This window comes from Mauremys reevesii, linkage group 2 (genome assembly GCF_016161935.1).
Source record: "Mauremys reevesii isolate NIE-2019 linkage group 2, ASM1616193v1, whole genome shotgun sequence".
Lineage (NCBI taxonomy): Eukaryota > Metazoa > Chordata > Testudines > Geoemydidae > Mauremys > Mauremys reevesii.
In genome coordinates, this window is record NC_052624.1 from 271,580,138 (window position 1) to 271,602,224 (window position 22,087).

The 22,087-nt window shown below is 39.7% G+C and overlaps 1 protein-coding gene across 11 annotated transcripts in view; it reads left to right on the top strand.

Annotated features, from left to right (window-relative positions):
- PHF20L1 (PHD finger protein 20 like 1) overlaps nt 1-17,712 on the top strand; it is a 78,217-nt gene extending 60,505 nt beyond the window's left edge. For 6 of the 11 annotated variants that reach the window (XM_039525336.1, XM_039525334.1, XM_039525338.1 and 3 more), the window contains 5 exons: nt 1,886-1,985; nt 6,097-6,292; nt 7,384-7,756; nt 12,277-12,442; nt 15,364-17,711. In XM_039525336.1, the coding sequence (XP_039381270.1) occupies nt 1,886-1,985; nt 6,097-6,292; nt 7,384-7,756; nt 12,277-12,442; nt 15,364-15,506 (978 nt within the window). In that variant the 3' untranslated portion in view covers nt 15,507-17,711. Of the gene's footprint in view, nt 1-1,885; nt 1,986-6,096; nt 6,293-7,383; nt 7,757-12,276; nt 12,443-15,363 lie in introns of all 11 variants that reach the window. The other 5 variants (XM_039525344.1, XM_039525345.1, XM_039525341.1 and 2 more) reach the window with 4 other exon arrangements.
- Nucleotides 17,713-22,087: the final 4,375 nt, after the last annotated feature.

A 22,087-nucleotide genomic window follows, 5' to 3' on the forward strand; every position in this document is an offset into this window, starting at 1 on the left:
TGATAGACAGCTGTAAAATCATGAATGGTGTGAGGAAGTGAATAGGGAAATGTTATTTACCCCTTCTCATAACATAGGAACCAGGGGTAACCCAATGAAATTAATACGCAGCAGGTTTAAAACAAACATAAGGAAGTACTTCTTCACACAATGCACAGCCAACCTGTGGAACTCCTTGCCAGGGGATGTTACGAAGGCCAAAAGTATAACTGGGTTCAAAAAAGAATTAACTAAATTCATGGGGGATTGGTCCATCAATGGCTAATAGCCTAGATGTTTAGAAAAACAACCCTATGCTCTGGGTGTCCTTTAACCTCTGACTGCCACAAACTGAGAGTGGACAACAGCAGCTGGATCACTTGATAATTGCCCTGTTCATTTCCTCTGAAGCATCTGGCACCAGCCACTGTTGGAAGACGGAATACTAGGCTAGATGGCCATTGGTCTCACCCAGTATGGCTAGTCTTATGAAGACGGTGGCTTGGTGAATAGATTTTGGGAAAGCATTAGAAGAATATGGAGGCAGTATTGAAAAGGACACAGTGATCTGAGTGAGAAGGATATGAAGGTAGTATCTAGGCTGGCTTCCGTGGAAATGGAGTGGATGTGTGGCAGGAAACACAAGAAGAGACCAAGTTGGATAAATAGGTGGAAGCTGAATGATGTAGGCCCTGGAAGAAAAGAACAAGAAGATTGAACTAAACATAAAAAATGATGAAGAGCTATGGAAGATCTTGAAAAAAGGGTTGATGTAGTCATAGTTGTAGGAGAGAGATGTCTTTGATTGTGGCATTTTTAGATAGTCCGGTGGGTCAAAATGGGTGTCAGTCCACAAGGGAGAAAGCTGCAATAGTCAAGGCAGTAGATGTTTAGGACGTGGGCAAGTAATGTAGTCATGTGGACAGAAAGGAAAGGGTGGATTTTAGAGATGTTATGAAGGCAGAACATTTTGGTTAGTGCTTAAATTTATTATAAGGCTGAGGTGGATATTGGTTATTTGCAGTCATGACTGATCTGGGCTTGATTTGAAGGAGCATCCTAGAGCTGAAAGCCTCTATATTCCATCCATTACCAGTCCCCTAAGCTGCCCAGTAGCCATTTTATCTTTAAATATTCCATCAACCCTTTTAGACATAGAGCAGTGTTCATTTCAAAAGTTCCCTATAATTAAATATTATTCCATCCATGTTTTGTTTGTTACCCATTTCTAAATTGAACTGGCAATTTAATACTTCCCACACCTAGTCTCAACACAGGTCAGCTGGCCAATCATTCTTGTGCTGCTATGTCCTTGTAACTTTGTTATTGCTCCCTTCCTATTTTTATTTCTACACTTTCTTCATTTTCTTTTTCTTTTTAGATTTTTTTTTCATCAGTGCAATATTAAAAATAAATCTTAAGCACTGGAGAGATGCTTTGTAAATGAAAACTGAAGTTTTCTCTTTTCCATTGTTATGCTATAATATATTGCTATATATTTCTATTTTGCCATTGTCCTATTGTAGAATCCTAGAATATCAGGGTTGGAATGGACCTCAGGAGATCATCTAGTCCAACCCCCTGCTCAAAGCAGGACAAATCCTTTATGCTCAGCTACTAAATATTTAGTGCTAAATTACTTATTTTATTATAAAAAAAAATTGTTATATGTTAAATCCTCGATTTGGTTTCCCAGATTGGAATTTGTGGCAATGGGATCACTTTCAAAGCTAAAATTATGCTTAATTATGGCTTGTTTTTGCTACAGCAAATTCAAATTGCAAGAGTACGATACTATAACTCAAGCTGCCTGCTAAAGGAAAGCTGCTATTCCCTGCATTTTGAAGAGGCTGGAAATAGAACTGACTTACAAATAATGAATTACCTTGTTTCTTTTGCATGGTAGTGTGAAGAATGTCTGTGCTGGCAACATAGTGTATGTATGGGATTATTAGAGGACAGCATTCCAGAGCAGTACATCTGTTACATCTGCAGGGACCCACCAGGTATGAGTTAAATCACTGGTTCATGCAAAATTAATTGTTATTTTTACTTTTTACATTTTTGCTAAAAACAGATGGTATTGTATAAGCATTACTCACAATGGGATTTACTTATTTTTGTGTGTTTGATATGTTATACTTTTCTGGATGAGTCTTTTTATAACATTTTCTTCTATTTGGTTCTGCGTGGAAACTTTTATTTTTCTGTTACAAAATTCTTAAATTTTGTTCACAATGTTAACTTACCATTCTCATGAGTTCACAAAAAGTGAGTGCTCTTTTCTTATTGAGAAATTACCTCCCGCAAAGAGTAGGCTCTTAAAGAGCAGTTCTACTCTGAAAAGTGACTTTTTTTTTTTTTTTTCACAAAATAGAGTACCTTCCTACTCACCAAATCTGTTCCCTGCATGTATTTTACTTCCGGGGGAATTCTGCACCTAAAAATTCTACACACAATATTTTAAAATGCTGCAAAATTCTGCATATTTTACTGTTAAAATAACACAATATAATAATGACATTTTCAATTATTTTAGTAATTTATTTCAAAATACCTGTCAGCAAGTATGTCTGTAACAATACAAGCCAAAAAAAATTCAGGAAATGTTTGTTTAAAAAAAAAAAGAGAGAGAAAAATTCCTCAGTAGGCATATTAATACAGAACATTGAATAATTAATTTAAATTACAATACAGAAATGTATTTCCCCGCGCCCCTCAGCAGCAGCTTAAAGGCTTGCGGGAGTCAGGGGTAGGAGCTGAGGGAGAGGGAAGGAGCCTGCGAGTTAACCTGGAGGGTTGTTAGGTGAGGATGAGAGAAGTATGGAACAAGGTGAATTTTTTTGGGGGGAGGGGGGTTATTAGGGAGTTAGGGAGCTTCCCCCCTTGCAGATCCAGTCTAGCCTCGCCCATTTAGTCAGGCACATCTGCCTGTGTGCCTGCCCCCTGTCCCTATATGTACCTGCAGCCCCCCTGTTCCCAAGTGGCCCTGCACCCCCTCCCATTCAGCCCCCGTCTCAGTGCTGTCACCCCACTAGTTCCTGAGCCTGCACCCCAGTCTGTCTCCCCAATAGCCTTTCTGAACCCCAGTCTGTGACCCCCTCTCCCCAGCAGCCACATGTGTCCCACTCTCTCTGTATTCCCCCCACCTCCACATATCTTGTGTCTCCAGGTGCTGTGATGATCGCAGCTGGCTACTGGATGTTACTGCCTGTCGTGAGCTGCTGGCTGTTCTGGTGCAACAGTGGCCTCTGGTGGGCAAAATGTGGAACTGCAGTGCCTCTCGGGCAGAATGTATCTCTCCTCCTCCCCCCCTTCTTTCTGTCTAGGAGATGAGTCATTCAGGATGTCAGCGTTTGACACTGGATTGAGCGGATGGGCTGGGTAATGGAGGGTGTTATACTGGAAGGTGTTAATGGCTACCATCAGGCTGGTTCTTTTATCCACAGATAATTCTGTGCATACCATTTTAGTGTAAGGACTGGCAAGTTTTCATCTAATTTTGTTCTTCTAGTGCTTGTGCATTTCTGTTATGCTACAGGTGTGTGTACGTCTCGTGCACCATAGCTGGAGAGTTTTCACTAGCAGCACCTATAGGGGCAGCCCCTCCCACACCGTTGCTTCCATGTGCTCTGAACCAAGGGTATAAAGAATGGAGCCACTCCACTCGTCCTTTAGTTCCTTCTTACTTCCTGTGATGGGTAGTGAGAGTGTTTCTGTGCTTACAGCCTCCTTCCTTTGTGAACAAAGTTGCAATTAGTTAGCTTTTACAGAGTGATACTTATTGTTTCGTCCTTTAGAGGTTTCTTTACTCTTTAATCAATTTTATTTTGGTTTCTGTGGATCTAGCTGGCTTCTGGGACTTGCCCAGTACCAGGGGAGCCTATGTGAAGGTCCCCTGTTTTTCAGCCCCGCTCCAGCTGTCATCTGCCAGTGCCTGTCAGTGACCTGCACTCTCCACTGTTTAAAATGCTTGGGCAAGGGTCATGTTAGAGACCCAGTATAACAACACCAGTGGCCTATGCGGCTGTGAGAGATGTATTGTATTTTTCAGTACTGACCTCACCACTGATTCAGGGCAAAGATCCTCCACCAGCCCTGTTCCAGATGCCATACTTACCGGCACTGACGGTAGGGTCTGTTATGGCCTCATCTGTCTCAGGTCCAGTACCCCATTCATCTGCCTCCTCCATGACAATATCTAAACCTCCATGTCATCGCATGGTACTGATAGCTAGGAAGCCTTCAGTGCTTCCTCATAGACTCGTAGACTTTAAGGCCGGAAGGAGCCATCATGATCATCTATTCTAGTCTGACCTCTTGCACATCTCACCCACCCTCTCCTGTAATAGACTCATAACCTCTGGCTGAGTTACTGAAGTCCCCAAATCATGATTTAAAGACTTCAAGTTACAGAGAATCCACCATTTACACTAGTTTAAACCTGCAAGTGACCCATGTCCTATGCTGCAGAGGAAGGCAAAAAACTCCAGGGTCCCTGTCAGTCAGATCTGTGGGAAAATTCCTTCCTGATCCCAAATATGGCAGCCAATTAAACCCTGAGCATGTGAGCAAGACCCACTAGCCAGACACGTGGGAAAGTATTTGCTGTAGTAAATCAGAGCCCTCCCCATCTAATGTCCCATCGCTGGCCATTAGAGAGATTTGCTGTTAGCAGTTGTAGATCAGTTACATGACACTGTAGGAAATCTCATCGTACCATCCCCTCTGTAAACTTGTCACGCCACACTGCTGCTGAAAGGTGTAACCTGATGCAATAGCTACAAGCTGAAGCTAGACAAATTCAGACTAGAAATAAAGTGTAAATTTTTAGCAGCGAGAGTAATTAACCATTGGAACAATTTACCAAGGGTTGTGGTGGATTCTCCATCACTGACCATTTTTAAATCAAGATAGGATGTTTTTCTAAAAGATCTGCTCTAGGGATTATGTTGGAAGTTCTATGGCCTATATTACACAGGAGGTCAACCTAGATGATCACAATGATCCCTTTGACCTTGGAATCAATGACAGTGGCTTGGGGGTCACCAGCAGAGTAATGGACATATGCAAGCACTCGAAGAAAAAAAAGCAGACACTCATTTTCTTTTAACTGCTGTTCTTTGAGATGTGTTGCATATGTCCATTGCATGGCCCATCCTCTGACTCCAAGCACTGGCATCTATAATCGGGATCCCAGTGCAAAGGAACTGAAGGATGGTTGGGGTGACTTTATACCCTCAGTTCAGAGCATGAGGAACCCAAAAAATGGGCAGGGCCTCCCCTCCAGGTACTACTAGGGAAAACATTCCCAACACCTTGTTGTGACACACACATTTACAGTGTGTTGGACACACAACACATTTCAAAGAACAACAGTTACAAGAAGGTGAGTAACTATTTTTAACAGTTGCAGAGTGAAAGTACTGTATAGTTCTGGGAATAATTAGGGATACAATGATTTTTATGATTATTAAATTGGTATAAAAGTAAGATGATTAGTTAAGTTACTTAGGGTTCACTCATACTTGTGGTTTAGAAACAAGTCACCAGACTGGATCAGACCTAAGGTTCATCTAGACCAGTATCTGTCTCTGACAGGGGTCAGTATGAAATATTTCAGAGGAAAGTATAGAATCCTGCTGTAAATCCTGATCTAAAGGGTAGATTGTCTTGCTCTGAAACACCAGGTTTAATAGCTTTTCAAAATTTTTGTTGTTAATTATCGTAACTCTGGATATTCTTGATATCCATTTAAATGTCCCATCTCTTTTTGAATCTTAAGTTCTTGATATCTTAAATTATCTTTTTAATAAGCGGATATCTTTTTAGAAAAGACCATTATAATTCAAAACTTTAATTTCAAATTCAGTTCACAGGTGTATCATGGTATAGAATGTGTTTACTTCCTCACGCTTGAGTACTGAGTTGATTTGATTTTCTTTTAAAATATCATTTATAGAAGTCAGGGGATATACTGTGTCATATACTAAGTGATGTGAATTTCTTTGAAAACCCATGATTAAAGAAAGGATGTCAGAAGATATTTTAAGGATAGCACTCCTGACTGTTGTTTTCACTTCAGGAGAATAAATTCTGATCGTTGTTTACCTGTAGGTCAGAGATGGAGTGCCAAATATCTTTACGATAAGGACTGGTTGAACAATGGGCATATGTGTGGATTATCATTTTTAAAAGAAAACTACTCTCACCTTAATGCCAAAAAGATAGTGTCAACACACCACCTGCTGGCTGATGTGTATGGTGTAACTGAAATTCTACATGGACTGCAGTTGAAGATTGGGATACTAAAGTAAGTGTGGGTCTGGTGTTTCCTCCCCATCTGTGTACCCTTAGATAGAGGCAGTGAGAGCTCGGTGTGTATGTCAAGATAATTTTCATTTTAACTTTTATTTTAAAGACCAAACAGATGCATATCAGTACACATTTAGGCAGCATATTCTTGAAAATGTCATGGCACAATTTGAATTGTTTGAATAGATGATGATGCTCACTCTGTGACAGGGCGGAAGCTGGGTTCCTCTTCTTCCTCTCAGCTCAGTGAGGAGGAATCCAGGTTCTGCACTTCTTGACAAAGCCTGGGGGGGGGGGGGAAATTATTGCTAAGTGGGAATGTAATTGTTTTCTCCATTAAACACTAGAACGTGAATTTGTATTCCTATTATTGACTGTTGTTGATGAATACTGAGACAGAGGAAAAATGAAGTCTTCTGCGCTTCTAAATCTGCCACCTGCAATCTATTCCCCTGAAAGTCCTTAATAAATAGTATTACATTAATTCTCTTAAATATTTGTGTGAAGTTGGGAATTACTATGCCAATTATACAGAAGGGGAAACTGAGTCACAGATTGGTTGTTACTTGCTCAAGGTCCATCAATGAATCAGTACAGAACAGAGCTCAGATCTCCATTGCTATATTTCAGCTAGTAGACCGTGCTTTGTCTCTGAACAATCGTTATGTGATTGGCTAATTTGGAATATAGTAATATTTTCAAAGGCCTGAATGTTTAACATTCTCTTTTGTATAATTTTCTAATTATGCTTCCACTGTACAGTTTGCTGGTCCAGTCATGCCAGGCGATGGAAACCCTCCATTTCAATGGCAGTTGATAGTGCTCAGCACCTGACAGTGTTGGACACTTCAGGAGCATTAGCGTTTTTGTTTTATCATAACACACTTATTAAAGATGACCAGGGCATACTGGATTTACCCAAAATTAAGAGGTCCACAACAATGCGGGATGAAACATTTTGGCAATGATGTTCCACTAAAACAATTGCCTATTGATGTAAATACAGTTCAGCCAAAATAAGAATTTTAAAAGATTTCATTGCTGAAAGTGATTGTTCTATACTAACTTTTCTTTTCCCCTTCTTTCCAGAAATACACATCACCCTGATCTTCATCTTTGGGCTTGCTCGGGGGTGCGGAAGGAGCAAGAGCAAGTGACATTTGGTGTAGAGAAGAAAATAGTGACTTTGCCAGATACTGTTAATCCATCTGAAAGGACATGTCACAATCAAAGCCATAAAGAACCACCCCCTAGCTTACCGCAGAAGATGGAAGAAACATATATTATAAGTGAGCACAGTTACCAGAAACCACAGAGTTTTGGTCAGGACTGCAAATCAGTTACTGACCCCGTGAGCTCAGATGATGAAGATATGAGTAGTTTTGAGGAAGATCAGGAATTTTGTTCAGATGATAAAAACTGTTTGCAATATTCTTTAAAAGAAGATGGCGTGAGTGAGCAGGTAAAACTCGTTATTCATGTATATAGACTGAGTTTTAAAAAGATCAAACTCATAAAATAGTTAGAAATGAATGCCCATTACTGAATTATCAACTGATGCATGTTCTATTGGTAGGCAGACGGATCAGTACAACCCACTTAAAATGAAGTTTAATGTAGTGAAACTCATTATGGTCAAGTAGGTTGGATTTAGATTGTTGGAGTTCAGTGTTGATAAATGCAAAGTAATGCACATTGGAAAACATAATCCCAGCTATACATATAAAATGATGGGGTCTAAATTAGCTGTTACCACTCAAGATCTTGGAGTCATTGTGGATAGTTCACTGAAAACATCCACTCAATGTGTAGCAGCAGTCAAAAAGGGGAACAGAATGTTGGGAATCATTAAGAAAGGGATAGATAATAAGACAGAAAATATCATAGTGCCTCTATATAAATCCATGGTACGCCCACATCTTGAATACTGCAGGCAGATGTGGTCGCCCCATCTCAAAAAAGATATATTGAAATTGGAAAAGGTTCAGAAAAGGGCAACAAAAATTATTAGGGGTGTGGAATGGCTTCCATATGAGGATAGATTAATAAAACTGGAACTTTTCAGCTTGGAAAAGAGACGACTAAGGGAGGATCTGATTGAGGTCTATAAAATCATGACTAATGTGGTGAAAGTAAGTAAATGTTTTGTTATTTACTGCTTCTTGTAACATAAGAACCTAGGAGTCACCAAGTAAAATTAATAGGCAGCAGGTTTAAAACAAACAAAAGGAAGTATTTTTTCACACAACACACAGTTAACCTGTGGAACTCATTGCCAAAGGTGGTTGTGAAGGCCAAGACTATAACAGGGTTCAAAAAAGAACTAGATACATTCATGGAGGATAGGTCAATCAATGGTTGTTAGCCAGGATGGGCTGGGATGATGTCCCCAGCCTCTTTTTGCCAGAAGCTGGGAATGAGCTACGGGATGGATCTCTTGATGATTACCTGTTCTGTTCATTCCATCTGGGATGCCTGGCATTGGCTACTGTCGGAAGACATGATACTGGGCTAGATCGAACTTTGGTCTGACCCACTATGGCCGTTCTTATGTTCTTAATTCATTACTTGCAAATTTGTAAACCCAGCTACAGTGGATTTCTGCTTATAGGGAGGTAGTTCTGTGAATTGTTCCAGTACATCTAGATTTCTTGTATTCAAGGAAAGTTTGTGGTTGCACTTTTTTCCCCCCCATTTGAAAGATTCTATTGGTTTGAGAGAGAGTCCCTGTATTTAAAATGAGGAGTTTAAGCGGAACCTGTTGTCTTTCTCGTAACAGAAGAAATTGGTTGAAGAGCAAATTGTTAGTTTCTCTCTGTTGTCCTTAAGTCTCTTAACAGTTTTTAAAACCTGGATTTCTAATTATATTTACCGTTGGCCTGTATTTTTCTTTTAACACCAAACTTCCCCCCAGAATTCAGTCATATAGGTTAACAATTGACTAAGCTTGTTCCTGCTCATGTAAAGATTTCTAACAAATGTTTTAGTCAGAGTTCTTTGAAATGTAAATCCCATCTAATATATACAGTGCTGATTTTTCTATAGCTTTGTCTTAGTGATGCTGTAGTAAAGGTTGTGCCTACACCTCTAAACCCGTTTTTGGTTGCTTGTAACTTCCTGATACCATTGCTTTGGGCATGAGGGCTGAAAGTATCTGGTTTTACTCTAGAAACTCTCTTAAAACAAAACAAAAACAAAACTCTTACGCTTTTTGAGATACCCAAGTATTTGAAAATAAAAACACTTAGACTCACCCACTTGTCTCCCCCTCATTTGTCTCTCCCATTAAAAAAATTATTCAGATACTTTTTTTTTCTTGGTACTCTGGTGTCACAAATGTTTGTTTTGTTTGTTTTGTTTTGTTTTTAAAGATAGGTTTCAGAGTAGCAGCCGTGTTAGTCTGTATCCGCAAAAAGAACAGGAGTACTTGTGGCACCTTAGACACTAACAAATTTATTTCAGCATAAGCTTTCGTGAGCTACAGCTCACTTCTTCGGCTGCACAGAATGGAACACACAGATATTTATCTCCTGTCTGTGTGTTCCATTCTGTGCAGCCGAAGAAGTGAGCTGTAGCTCACGAAAGCTTATGCTGATATAAATTTGTTAGTCTCTAAGGTGCCACAAATACTCCTGTTCTTTTTTTTGTTTTTAAAGGTGGCACATAAGTTATATATTTTGTAATGAACTCCAGTTCACCTTGTTTGGAGTTAATTGTTTATTAAATAATATAGTTTACATATTGAGTGTGTGCAGTAAGGACACATGCAGCAATGTGAAATATTGCTGAATAGTGTCATATCTTGGAAAAACAATCCATATATCCGTTTATGCAGAATTCAGGTTTCCTTGGGAATCTCAGCTATGACTTTACTGGCTTTTGTTTACTGCTTATTAGGAAGGGGAACCTGTTGGGTCAGCTAGTCCTTTTCTTTCCTTTCCACTACTTTCACAGCACCATAGAGTACTTTTTATTTTGGACTCCATAATTGTTGGTATATATCAGCCCCTGACCATCCTCTGCTTCATAGCTGTTTGTCTAACCTTACTGTACTTTGTATTAAATGAGGTTGGTGGGTGGGGCTGCTGGGGCCGGCCGGCCGGTTAAGGCGATTTAATCAGTAAGACTAATGCTTACCTGTTAGCCGGTTAAGATTTTACATCCCTATTTCCTAGGTAAACCATTTTGCATTTATCCTAATTTTGATTTCAGCTGTTTTCAAGTTGGCTTGAGACACGATTTGAATTGGATTATTTGTAACTGTTTTGAACTAACTCAAGAGAAGCTGTATTTGCTACAGCTCTCCTCTCCACCCTTGTTCCTCGAACCTTTGACTGTCCCTTGGCAATGTCCCTCCTAAACTATTGCAACCTTTGGCCTTTCAGATTCTTGTTTCCACGTCTCCAGTTTATGCACAGTTCTACTGCCAATCTTCTCTTTCACATACTCAGATGATATCCAATGTTGAGTCCCCTTTTATTAGTTCTGCTTCTCCTTAAACATCATAGGTTGTTCGTAAATTGCAAAACGCGTTGGGGGTGGGTGGGTCCTTAGTTTTGCTTGTTTGTTTCAGTGTTACAGAGTGTTACAGGGGGCTGGAGGAGGTCTTGAAAATTGCCAAAAAATGAAGAGCTCTGTGTAGTTTGAAAGTTTCTCTCTTTGACCAACAGAAGTTGGTCCCATTAAAGATATTTCCTCACCCACCGTGTCTCACCAAAACATGTTCTGTCATTTATGGACAGCCCCTGATGTGGTTTCCTCACTCCTGACTTCTTAAGCCTTTACACAGCCCTGTCCTGCCCTGCACATTTCTATCATGTTTCTTTTGTATCCTTCTCCACCAAATGTTTCTTGTGCACTGCCCCTTACTGCTAGAATGCGCTCCCTGCTCTCACGTGTCATGTAGGTCCCCCTTATTTGTTCTTATGCCAACAATGTCCATTTACTACATAGCTCTATCAATATATTTATAATACTGTTCACTCCTTTCTGTGGCAGCTGGCTTGCACTGATCATGACTAACAAGTGTACTATCAAACTAGCACTGTCTTTGAATGTCTGTCTGTGAAATGCAATAATCACCGATAGTCAGACAGCTTCATTGTATGTGGGATTATAGGATTCTACAATTAAAATCAACTGTTTTTATAAATGTATGGTAATTGCTCTTCTAGTGCATCCCATTGAGCTATTAAATCAGGTATCCTCCCTTTGGTCATAGCTATTACCTGAGACTTCACAGGAATGTACCTGACATATTATGGAATAATACACATGGGAAGAAAACCATTAGGTTTGCTTTTAGTTCTCATAACTATACGTGTTACTGGTCACACAATTATGTGGCCCCATGTAATACTCCAGCCATGTGATCTAACCATGTTAGCAAGTTACACAGGATGACAGTAGTCTGAAGAAGGAATGTACTTATGTCTTAAACCTGTCAGTATGCTATGTTAAGTTTAACAGGTGAACTTTTGGATTTTAGATATAATTCCATTTTTGTATTTTCCCTTCATCCTCTATTGGACAGCAAACACAAAAAAAAATCCTGGACTCATGCTTGAATTGGATAATGGCTCACCGGTGCATTCAGCACTTCATGAATTAAGAGTTAGAAGTTTATGTAGCAGAGTGGTGAGACGTGGGCCACTCTTGTACTCAGTTCAGTGCAAGATCTTGTGAATTTAACGCTGCCTCCCATGCTTTCAGCTAACGCTCTTTTGTCGCTGTGGTAATCCTGAAAGCTAGCTGTACTCATTTGTTTGACATTTGTATTGCACTTGCTCTCCACTAATGTTCTTAAAAACTGCATACCAATATGCAGGTTTACGTTTTTGTGAAATAGTGGTACAGTTAAAAACTCCATCATTCAGGGCATTTGTACCAAGTATTGAAATCAAAACCAGAATCCAAGCGGTAAATTGAGAATAAAGCATTTATTAAGTGCTAACGTTGTTGCTTTTTGTTGGTCCTATGGAGAAGAATGCTGCTGAAGGGAATGTGATGTGTGCTTGTAATGAAAAAAAAGGATCAGAAGAACAAGTGGATTCACATCTTCAATGGCAGCTAAATCTCCTGACCCACATAGAGAATGTACAGAATGAAGTCACCAGCAGAATGGACCTTATTGAAAAGGAAGTTGATGGTAATTACATTATTACAAAGTATTGACTAGTATTTGTTTGGGCAATAGTATCAATCAGTTGCCTGAGGAGGAGAAAAGAAGTCTTCATCTTCAGCTGTGGTTTACAAACTAATTGGTAATAGCCTGGATTAAGGCAGCAGACCAGGCTTCATAACAAATTCACACAAAGATTATGCAGTGGAACTACGTGTTGTAGTAGATGAATGCATTCGGTTTTCACTAGGGCTGTAAATTAATTGCCGTTAATGCCTGCAGTTAACTGAAAACAAAATTAACATGTTCATTTTTTAAATGTGTTAATCACATACCTCTGGGCAGGGTGGGAGGGTGAAGCCCCAGCCCAGAGCTCCGGGCGTGGCAGCAGAGTCTGGAGCTCTGAGCCCCTAGCCTATATTTGAAAATATAGAAAACGTCCAAAATTTTTAAATAAATAGTATTCAATTATTGTTTAACAGTGCGATTAAAACTGCAATAAATCGCTATTATTTTTTTAATCGCTTGACAGCCCTAGTTTTCACATGTAGAGACTCACTTCACAAATGAGAGTTTGAACAAAGTGTAGTTATTGCATCCTTAATTATTTCTTACCTAAAACAAAATAGTGTTAGCCCTGATGGAATGTTTATGATCAGATTGCATTTACGTTGACCATGTTTCTAAAATAATGGGATTAGACTCTTGCCATCCCTCTTTTTTATGAGCACTGAAATTCACTCAGAAGTTAGTGTAGTAGCCGTGTTAGTCTGTATCTGCAAAAAGAATAGGAGTACTTGTGGCACTTTAGAGATTAACCAATTTATTGTAGCATAAGCTTTCGTGGGCTACAGCTCACTTCATCAGATGCATGTAATGGAAAATACAGAAGGAATATGTATATGCGCACACGCGCGCGCACACACACACACACACCATGAAACAATAGGTGTTACCATACACGTTATAAGGAGAGTGATCAGTTACACAACAAAAACACTAACCCAGGAACCTAGCCTTGCAACAAAGCCTGTTGCCAACTCTGTCCACATATCTGTTCAGGGGATACCATCATAGGACCTAATCACATCAGCCACACCATCAGAGGCTCATTCACCTGCACATCTACCAATGTGATGTATGCTATCAAGTGCCAGCAATGCCCCTCTGCCATGTACATTGGCCAAACCGGACAGTCTCTATGTAAAACAATAAATGGACACAAATCAGATGTCAAGAATTATAACATTCAGAAACAACTTGGAGAACACTTCAACTTCCCTGGCCACTCGATTACAGACCTAAAAGTCGCAATATTACACCAAAAAAACTTCAAAAACAGACTCCAACGAGAGACTGCTGAATTGCAATTAATTTGCAAATTGGACACCATTAAATTAGGTTTGAATAAAGACTGGGAGTGGATGGGCCATTACGCAAAGTTAAAACTATTTCCCCATGCTTATCTTCCCTCCCCTGCCCCCCCCCCCCTACACACACACAGTTCCTTATATCTCCTTGTCAAGTGCTGGAAATGGGCCATTTTCATTACCACTACAAACAGTTATTTTTCTCTCCTGCTGACAACAGCTCACCTTAACTGATCACTCTCCTTATGTGTATGGTAACACCCATTGTTTCATGTACCCTCTGTGTGTGTGTGTGTGTGTGTATATGTGTCTGTGTCTGTGTCTGTGTGTGTGTCTTCCTTCTGTATTTTCCACTACATGCATCCGATGAAATGAGCTGTAGCCCACGAAAGCTTATGCTACAATAAATTTGTTAGTCTCTAAGGTGCCACAAGCACTCCTATTCTTTTTTCAGAAGTTAGTGTTATTCCATTCTGAAAGTGGCTGTCCAAAAATGGCACCACATTATATCACCTGCTCCCTGTTTTTGTTTAGTGATACGTTAAAGTTAGTGACAGAAGTGAGTCTTCACAGCCTTTTATTCCTGTTGAGTTTTCACTACTGCAGAACCGTGACAGCTGAGACAGTGAGCTGGAGTCTCTTCTTTGTATGTGTATTATCAACATATTGTTGGCTAATTTTGTCCAAACATACCTTTATATTACTGGAATTTAGCTATCAAGGCAATTGGAAGGATTAATAAGGGGGACCACTTTAAACTGCTTAAAAGAATAAAAATTTCCATGGAGCACTGAATTATTTGGTTCTTCAGAAAATATATCTTCATTTAAATAATGATCTGAGTATCTGTAAGTTGCACCTTCATATTAATGATGCATATGGCAGAGGCATGCTCCATTTCATGCAAATTACTTGCTGCCCTCAGGCTTGGCAAGTTGGCAGCATTTACAAGGATAGGTGCTGGTCCATGTTCAATAGCATCCGAGAGAAGTAGGTTTGGAAAGGGTATGAGCCTAAAAACCCAAATACAGAATGTCTAGCAACAAATATCAGAGGGGTAGCCGAGTTAGTCTGGTTCTGTAGAAGCAGCAAAGAATCCTGTGGCACCTTATAGACTAACAGACGTTTTGCAGCATGAGCTTTCGTGGGTGAATTGCATCCGAAGAAGTGGGTATTCACCCACGAAAGCTCATGCTGCAAAACGTCTGTTAGTCTATAAGGTGCCACAGGATTCTTTGCTGCTAGCAACAAATAGTGGACGTATTCTGAATTTTTATGATAGGCTGCTCTTCATCTGGGCAGTGAATTTGGCCATGAAATATTCTGAGGTGCATCATTGGCAGTCTCACACCAGGTTTGCATGGAGCCATGGGTGGGGCACAATAGCCATTTAAATTTTGGTTGACAAGTTAGGACCAAATCCTAGTCAGGTTGAAGTCCTCAAGTATTTTGCCACTGACTTCAGTGGCACTAAGATATGGCCCTTACTGCATTTCAACACACCTAGCTTTGGAGGGTTGAGCACTTTTTCCAAAGATCCCTTTCTAATCAAACTCTTTTACATTTTTCTCGATGTAGTTTTAGAAAGTTGGCTTGACTTCACTGGAGAGCTGGAACCGCCAGATCCTCTTGCAAGACTGCCTCAACTCAAGCGACATATCAAACAGCTCTTAATTGACATGGGGAAAGTACAGCAAATAGCCACGCTGTGCTCTGTATGACAAAAGGAAGAATAAAGGAATAAAAATAGGTTCTCTACAGTGAATTTTCTTATTAGCCACAAGACTGGCAGGAGGACAGCAAAAAGCTGGATATTTGTCTGGGTCTGTGCTGATTACATTTTTAGCCTGACGCTTTGGAGAAAGGAAAGGAAATCTAGAGTAAGGAAATTGACACTGAAAAGCTAAATATGCTATGTTCAAGATGCAAAGTACAATATGTCACATATTGAGGAACATTGATATGGTCTACAATATGGTAAATAAGACATGTGAAGTGGCAGAATTTCTCCTTCAGGTCATGCAAGAAGGTTCAAGAAATCTCTGCAATGGAAAATGCTATAATTTTATAGTCAGTAGCAGAAAGAGCCAAACTCTAAAACGTCAGTGGGAAAAACATATATCCGTAATTATTTTTTCTCCCATTGCTAGTGAAAATACAGACACAGAGAGATCCATATCCTCTCTACTGTTGGTCCACCCCCAAAGTTTTAGGCAGATAACCGATCTTTTGCAGCCGATGAACTATTTCTCGTCTAATTAGTGTTGTTCAGGAAAATGAAAACATTTGCTTCACTTTTGAAAGAGACCGTATGTGGTGGTCTCCTTATGAATTTTTTTTTTAAAATGGAAATCCTCATTACAGCACCCTTAGGCTCTTTTAAAAACGTAAGTGGCAAACAGTGGTCAGATGTGCCAAATAATACTAAAACCACTGGGATGACAGTTTGAAGATATTGAAATACCTGAAGAGTTTTTTTTCAAAGTTCTACCTGGTGCCAGCAATCCATCCAAAATTGTATCTAGTTTATATTTTTTTACGTTCTATTGCAGTATTCAGGATTCAAAGTACATTTTTGTCCTGGGTAGTTCAGCTTGGTGTTAGCCCTCTGAATCTTTACCAACCTCATCTGGGATGAGGAATGACAAGAGCAGAAAAATTGCTTGTTTGTGGCTGTGAATTACTAAACCACTATCGCAAAGATACATTATCTAAGATGTTTTTATAAAACTTTTAGCTTCAGTCATAAGTGAGTAAAACATCATGATACCAAAGGCAACCTAGTTGCTCTGTTAGCTCTTGCTGGATTTTGAGCTCGGGACCTTCTCTTTGCCTGTGCTCATGTAAGTTGTCACTGCACCCAGTGCTACATATGCATGTGTAGGTATATGTGTATATACACGCACATTCATATGTACATACTATATACATATTTATATCTACACATGTCTAGTTTTATTACTATAGACTATAAGAACTGGTGGTTAACATGAAATGTTACCTTTTAACAAGCAGTTTATAAAATTGAAAATAATGTATGTACAGGTTTTGGAATTTGTAAAATATGACTGTTAAAAGGAGGCTATTTAATTGATGACATAAGATACTTGAACATTTTATGCCTCACAACTGTTTATCAGTTCTAGTTTTCTGTATAAATGCATTTTAGAACCGATAGACAGTAAACTTGAATTTACCTTTTGATAAGAGTACAAGCCACTGTACATTCAAAAATTATTTAAATTTGCAAACACACTGTTCTATATGTAAGGTACTGTATGTAAAACTGTTTATTAAAACTATTCTGCATACTCTACATTTTCCACTTTTCTTCCTGTCGTATACAGAAATGTAAAAAAGTGATTAAAATAATGTACAGACCATAAACAACTCGAATTTTTTGAATGCCAGTTGAGGATTCAGACAGTTGAAAAATATGCCAAAGATGGATTATGTACAAAAGATGTTGAAACTAGTGTTTTGAACTTTCATCATAAAACCATTATTGAGAGAGAAAGTAGCATGCCTGGGTGCTTATTGAAAAATGCCTACACTAAAGTCTCTAATTTATCTGTCATGTCTGAAGTAAGTTAATGCTATTAATATTTTAACTCTAAAGCAAATGTGTCAACGTCAGTTATAGAATGATACCTATTTAAAAGGTCTCTTCAACAGCAGTTACCACACCATTGTATCGGAGATATTACAGCTCTGTATTAATTCCAAAACTCAACTCAATCTTAATTCTATAGCAGGGATTGGCACCTCCATAATTTAAAGAGGAAATATAGTAACTGAGGAATCTGTAAAGAAATGTTGACTTTTTTTTATGGCAACCACTATTATGTTTAACAAAATGTCCTGATATTTTATACAGTATAATTTGATGCTTCAATAACTACTTAAGACACATTTCACAGTATTAACAGCTGTTGAAAGTGATCTACTTGCTCTTTGGATATGCAAGATACTGTTATATATTATTCACTTGCTGCATATCCTTAAATGTGGTACTGTGTGTACTGTATAGAATAAATGTAAATATTAATACACAATTTGAAATGAAGTATATAGTATTTACATAATATATACAGTACATACTGGTGCTATGTTATACAATGTGTGTATGCATGTTTGTGATACCATATAACTGTAAATGTAATGAACAGAGAGATGGACTGAGATTTAAAGTTGTAGGAAGGAGGTTCCATGCTTTGGGCCCATCACAGCAAAGTTATAATGAGATGTGAGAATATTATCGCTAAAAGGTGGCTGTTGTATGCGCTGAGCTGAGGACCCGGAGGTGGTCTCAGATGCAGGTGCTAGGAGATGGTCACTGATGTAGCCAGGGCCTACACTTTTAAATATATATATTACATATTAAAAAACTACTGTCAAGTATTGTATGGTTTCAAAGTTAAGTAATCAAAAGTTAGGCAATGTATGAATTAAGGTTGCCTATGCAATTCAGCCTTCTTCTGCCATATGCATTGTGTTAGTCTTTTAACTTGGAAGGTGTCACTTTTTTTTAACCCCACAGGACCCTGCCTCTTTCAATGCACAGGATAGGTAGTGCCCCCTGAATGAGTAACTTTTCAATATTTCTGTTTATCTTTGTTCATTTGGTAGTCAAATGCTTAATATTTACCACCTACCATTTAAACCCTGCACTGCATACAAAATTATTCATTTCTTCATGGACTTTTCTATGACACACATCACTGTAGTGTCAGAATGCTTCACAAACTTTAAGGTCACTTGGTATCATCAACCCCACTTTAAAGATGTGAAACTGAGTAATAGAGAGATTAAGGCTAAAATGGTCAGGCGCCCAACTTGTGAAACACTTGGGGCCTGATTTTTTTTTCAGAGCATTTCTATAGCACTTTATATGGTCAGTGCATGCACTGACTTCAGTTATAGTTGTAAGTGCTCAGCACTTCTGCAATTCAGGCCCCAGATGTTCCCTGGTGGGCACCTAGAAAAAGAGAGAATCACAATTAGGGGCCATCTGTGAATTTTGGTTTAAGTGACATAGGAACTCTGTGGCAGGATCAAGGATAGGTTCCAATTTTCAGAATGTCATCCAATTGTCTTGATCATAAGACTATCCTTTTCCCATCCTGGGGGGAGGGATAGCTCAGTGGTTTGAGCATTGGCCTGCTAAACCCAGGGTTGTGAGTTCAATCCTTCAGGGGGCCACTTAGGAATCTGGGGCAAAAATTGGTCCTGCTAGTGAAGGCAGGGGGCTGGACTCAATGACCTTTCAAGGTCCCTTCCAGTTCTAGGAGATTGGTATATCTCCAATTATTATTATTTATTAGTCCTTTGCCTCATTCACCACATGCCTTCCAGCGTCCTCATCAAATGAGGCAGCCATCTTACAAACAACTGCCTTATTCACTACACAACTGATTCATTCCCAAAGCACCATCTACGCTGTGCACTGAACAAGGCAGAAGTGCTGGGGGGAAAAATAGTATTTGATGCCGTAACTAAAGACTGTATCACAATGCATGTGCACAAAGGGGCCAAATTAAGGTTACACAAGCTTAATTCTGCTGTTTTCTAACTTCAGGATGCTTGACTTTGCCATCTTTTATAGTGTTCTTTTGATGTAGTTTTTTAACTTAGTTTTTTTTAAAAAAGGAAACAAGGGGGAAAAAACCCAAAAGGAATTCCATCGTACGGAGCCATACTGTGACACACCCAGGGCTGCTCAGCAGTGTTGGAACCTTTAAATCCACAGCAGACTTCTGCCACTTGAGCTGATAGCGTAACGACTAATAGTAGTTGGCTGTTATCCTCTCTGAACCAGCCGCTAAGGAAGATGAGAGACTTTGCAAGTGGGTTTCACGGGTATTTGCTAGGCAGCGAATGTTGGGACTCGGTCCCTGTGTTCTGTTTTACATTTGAGAGGGGAAAATTCTCAAGTGGATACAGCCTCTTCTGCCCCTTTTCCCCACTTCCCAGCTTGACCCTTTTTGCTCATCTGCTCGCATGTCCCCTTGTTTGTGTGCTCCTGTCCATCCTCTAGCTTACACCTGTTTCCCCTCCACTTGCCCCTGCCACCCCTCAGCTCCTCAGCCGTGTGCAGTTGAGTTAGGCTGTCTCGTCCTCCTGTTGCCGGGGTGTCGGCTGGGAAACCATTTAAAACACTGGAGAGAAGATTTCCATGTTTTGTTCTGGTGCCTGGAGGGGAGGCGGGAGGCAATTGTAGGGGAAGTTCTGCTCCGCCCCTGCAGCCTTGGGCTGGAGCATGCTCAGTGAGCTCGGAAAGGAGGAGCATGCACAATGTAAACAGAATCTTCTGAGATTATTGTTAGGTAGGTCTCTAATAAACCTCTGCTGAGCACATGCACAGGGTGACTTTCAGAGGCTTGTAATTTGGCCAAATTTGGATGGATTTTTCACTGTCTTTCTGACACCTCTCCCTTGCCAAATTCCTACTCTTGCTCCAAGGCATAGAAGCTCGAGAGCAGTGGTGGGCAGCCTGCGGCCTGTCAGGGTAATCCACTGGCAGGTTGTGAGACAGTTTGTTTACATTGACCGTCTGCAGGCACAGCCGCCCGCAGCTCCCAGTGGCCGCAGTTTGCTGTTCCTGGCCAATGGGAGCTGTGGGAAGCAGCGGCCGGGCCACAGCTTGTCCACCACTGCTCTAGAGCTTCTCAACTAAACTGCTATAAGGATTTTTTTTAACATGATCAAAATAATATCATTTCAGGTAACTTTGATCTCAGAAACCAACTATTTTGATGAAAGGTTTAAAAAAATCAGCCTGAGGCAGACAGACCCCGGCATGGAGAATTTCAGCCTGGATGGTTAAAGTTTGCAGTTATAAGCAACTGAAAATAGGTCTTTATAATTGCAAATGCTGGGCAGCCTTAACTTTATTGCAGGTCCTGATGGGAATATAAGTTCTCACACACTTGTCTGTAGTGATCCTACCCTCATACCACAATGTACCTTTGCTGGGGCGAGTCCCAAACATGGAACCTCTTTTCTACCCTGCCCTCACTTTACACCTTGTGAAATCTTTCAGGATGTTCCCTCCTTTTAGAGAGCATTTATTAAAGTCAAGAGGTTTTTTTAATCTGGGGGATGACCATTGCTCCTGTATTTTATTTTACCTTTTTTCTTTTGTATTGAGTCACCATGTAATGGGTTTAGTTGATCACTTTATCAAGGGTGATTTTTGTTACAATGCTTTCATGTATATTTAAAAATGGTTTTGTTATGCTATGTGGTGTCCCAAGCACTGGGGATGGGGGTGGTGTCTTTAGCAATAAGCATTATATACACTGTGTGTATTTGTTATACTTGGAGAATAGGTATGGAGCACTTGACAATAGTGAAAATACACTAGAATAAAGAAAAGAGTGTTTGTCTAGCAGATATTCTGCACCAGCCTGGACAACTCATAACTACTGGAAAAATGTGAAATAGTGCAGAAAACATGAATATAATAAACTTCCAAAACATGCCATATAATCAAGACACAGTGTATGTGCATTTGGGATGCTGTTAACAGTAGATGAGTTAACACAGTTTTCTAGGGATTGGGTGATTAACTAAAATCTAGTCTAATGCAAATTAAGTGATTAAACACCTACTCAGTCTTTTTTAGACTTGCTTACAGCCCTCTCCATTCAGTTAGTGCCTCTCAATGCATTGCCACTGAAAGGTCTGAGAGAGGCGGCACTGAGCTGCTTGATCTTCCATGAGAGAAGCAAGGTATTTTCTTTTATGGTTTGTTTTATAATAGCAATAATGTTGATTGCATTCTAATATACTCACAATAAAGGCCTATTGAGATTGGTTAAGTGCCTGGGCTCCCTTTTGGTGAACTAACAGTTTCAGCAAACTGATCTATGCTTTATATACTCTGAAGCATTAGGGGACTGTGACTTAATTGTATAAAGCCCGTCAACTAGTTTTATGTACATACAATTCATTGATTACATTCAGAGAGACAAGACATTGATTACTGCTCCAACACTTTGCAACACATCTACTTAACCTTTCTATACTTGCCTCCTTTCAACCAAATTTGTCAGAGATGTAAAATGGGAGAGTACCTTCAAATGAAGTGGCCTTTCAAATCTGAAAGACCGTGGGGCAGGGCCAAATTCAGACCCTACTGTAAGCAGCTGCACCATTATTGAAATGAATGGAGGTGCATCTGCTTCATTATGTCTGGACTGTCTCCTTAATATGCTCCCATTTGGGTTGAAACTCCAGTGGATTCTGGTTCCTTCACCTTTTCAGACATACCCAGGTGTGAATACACACAGTTCTATAC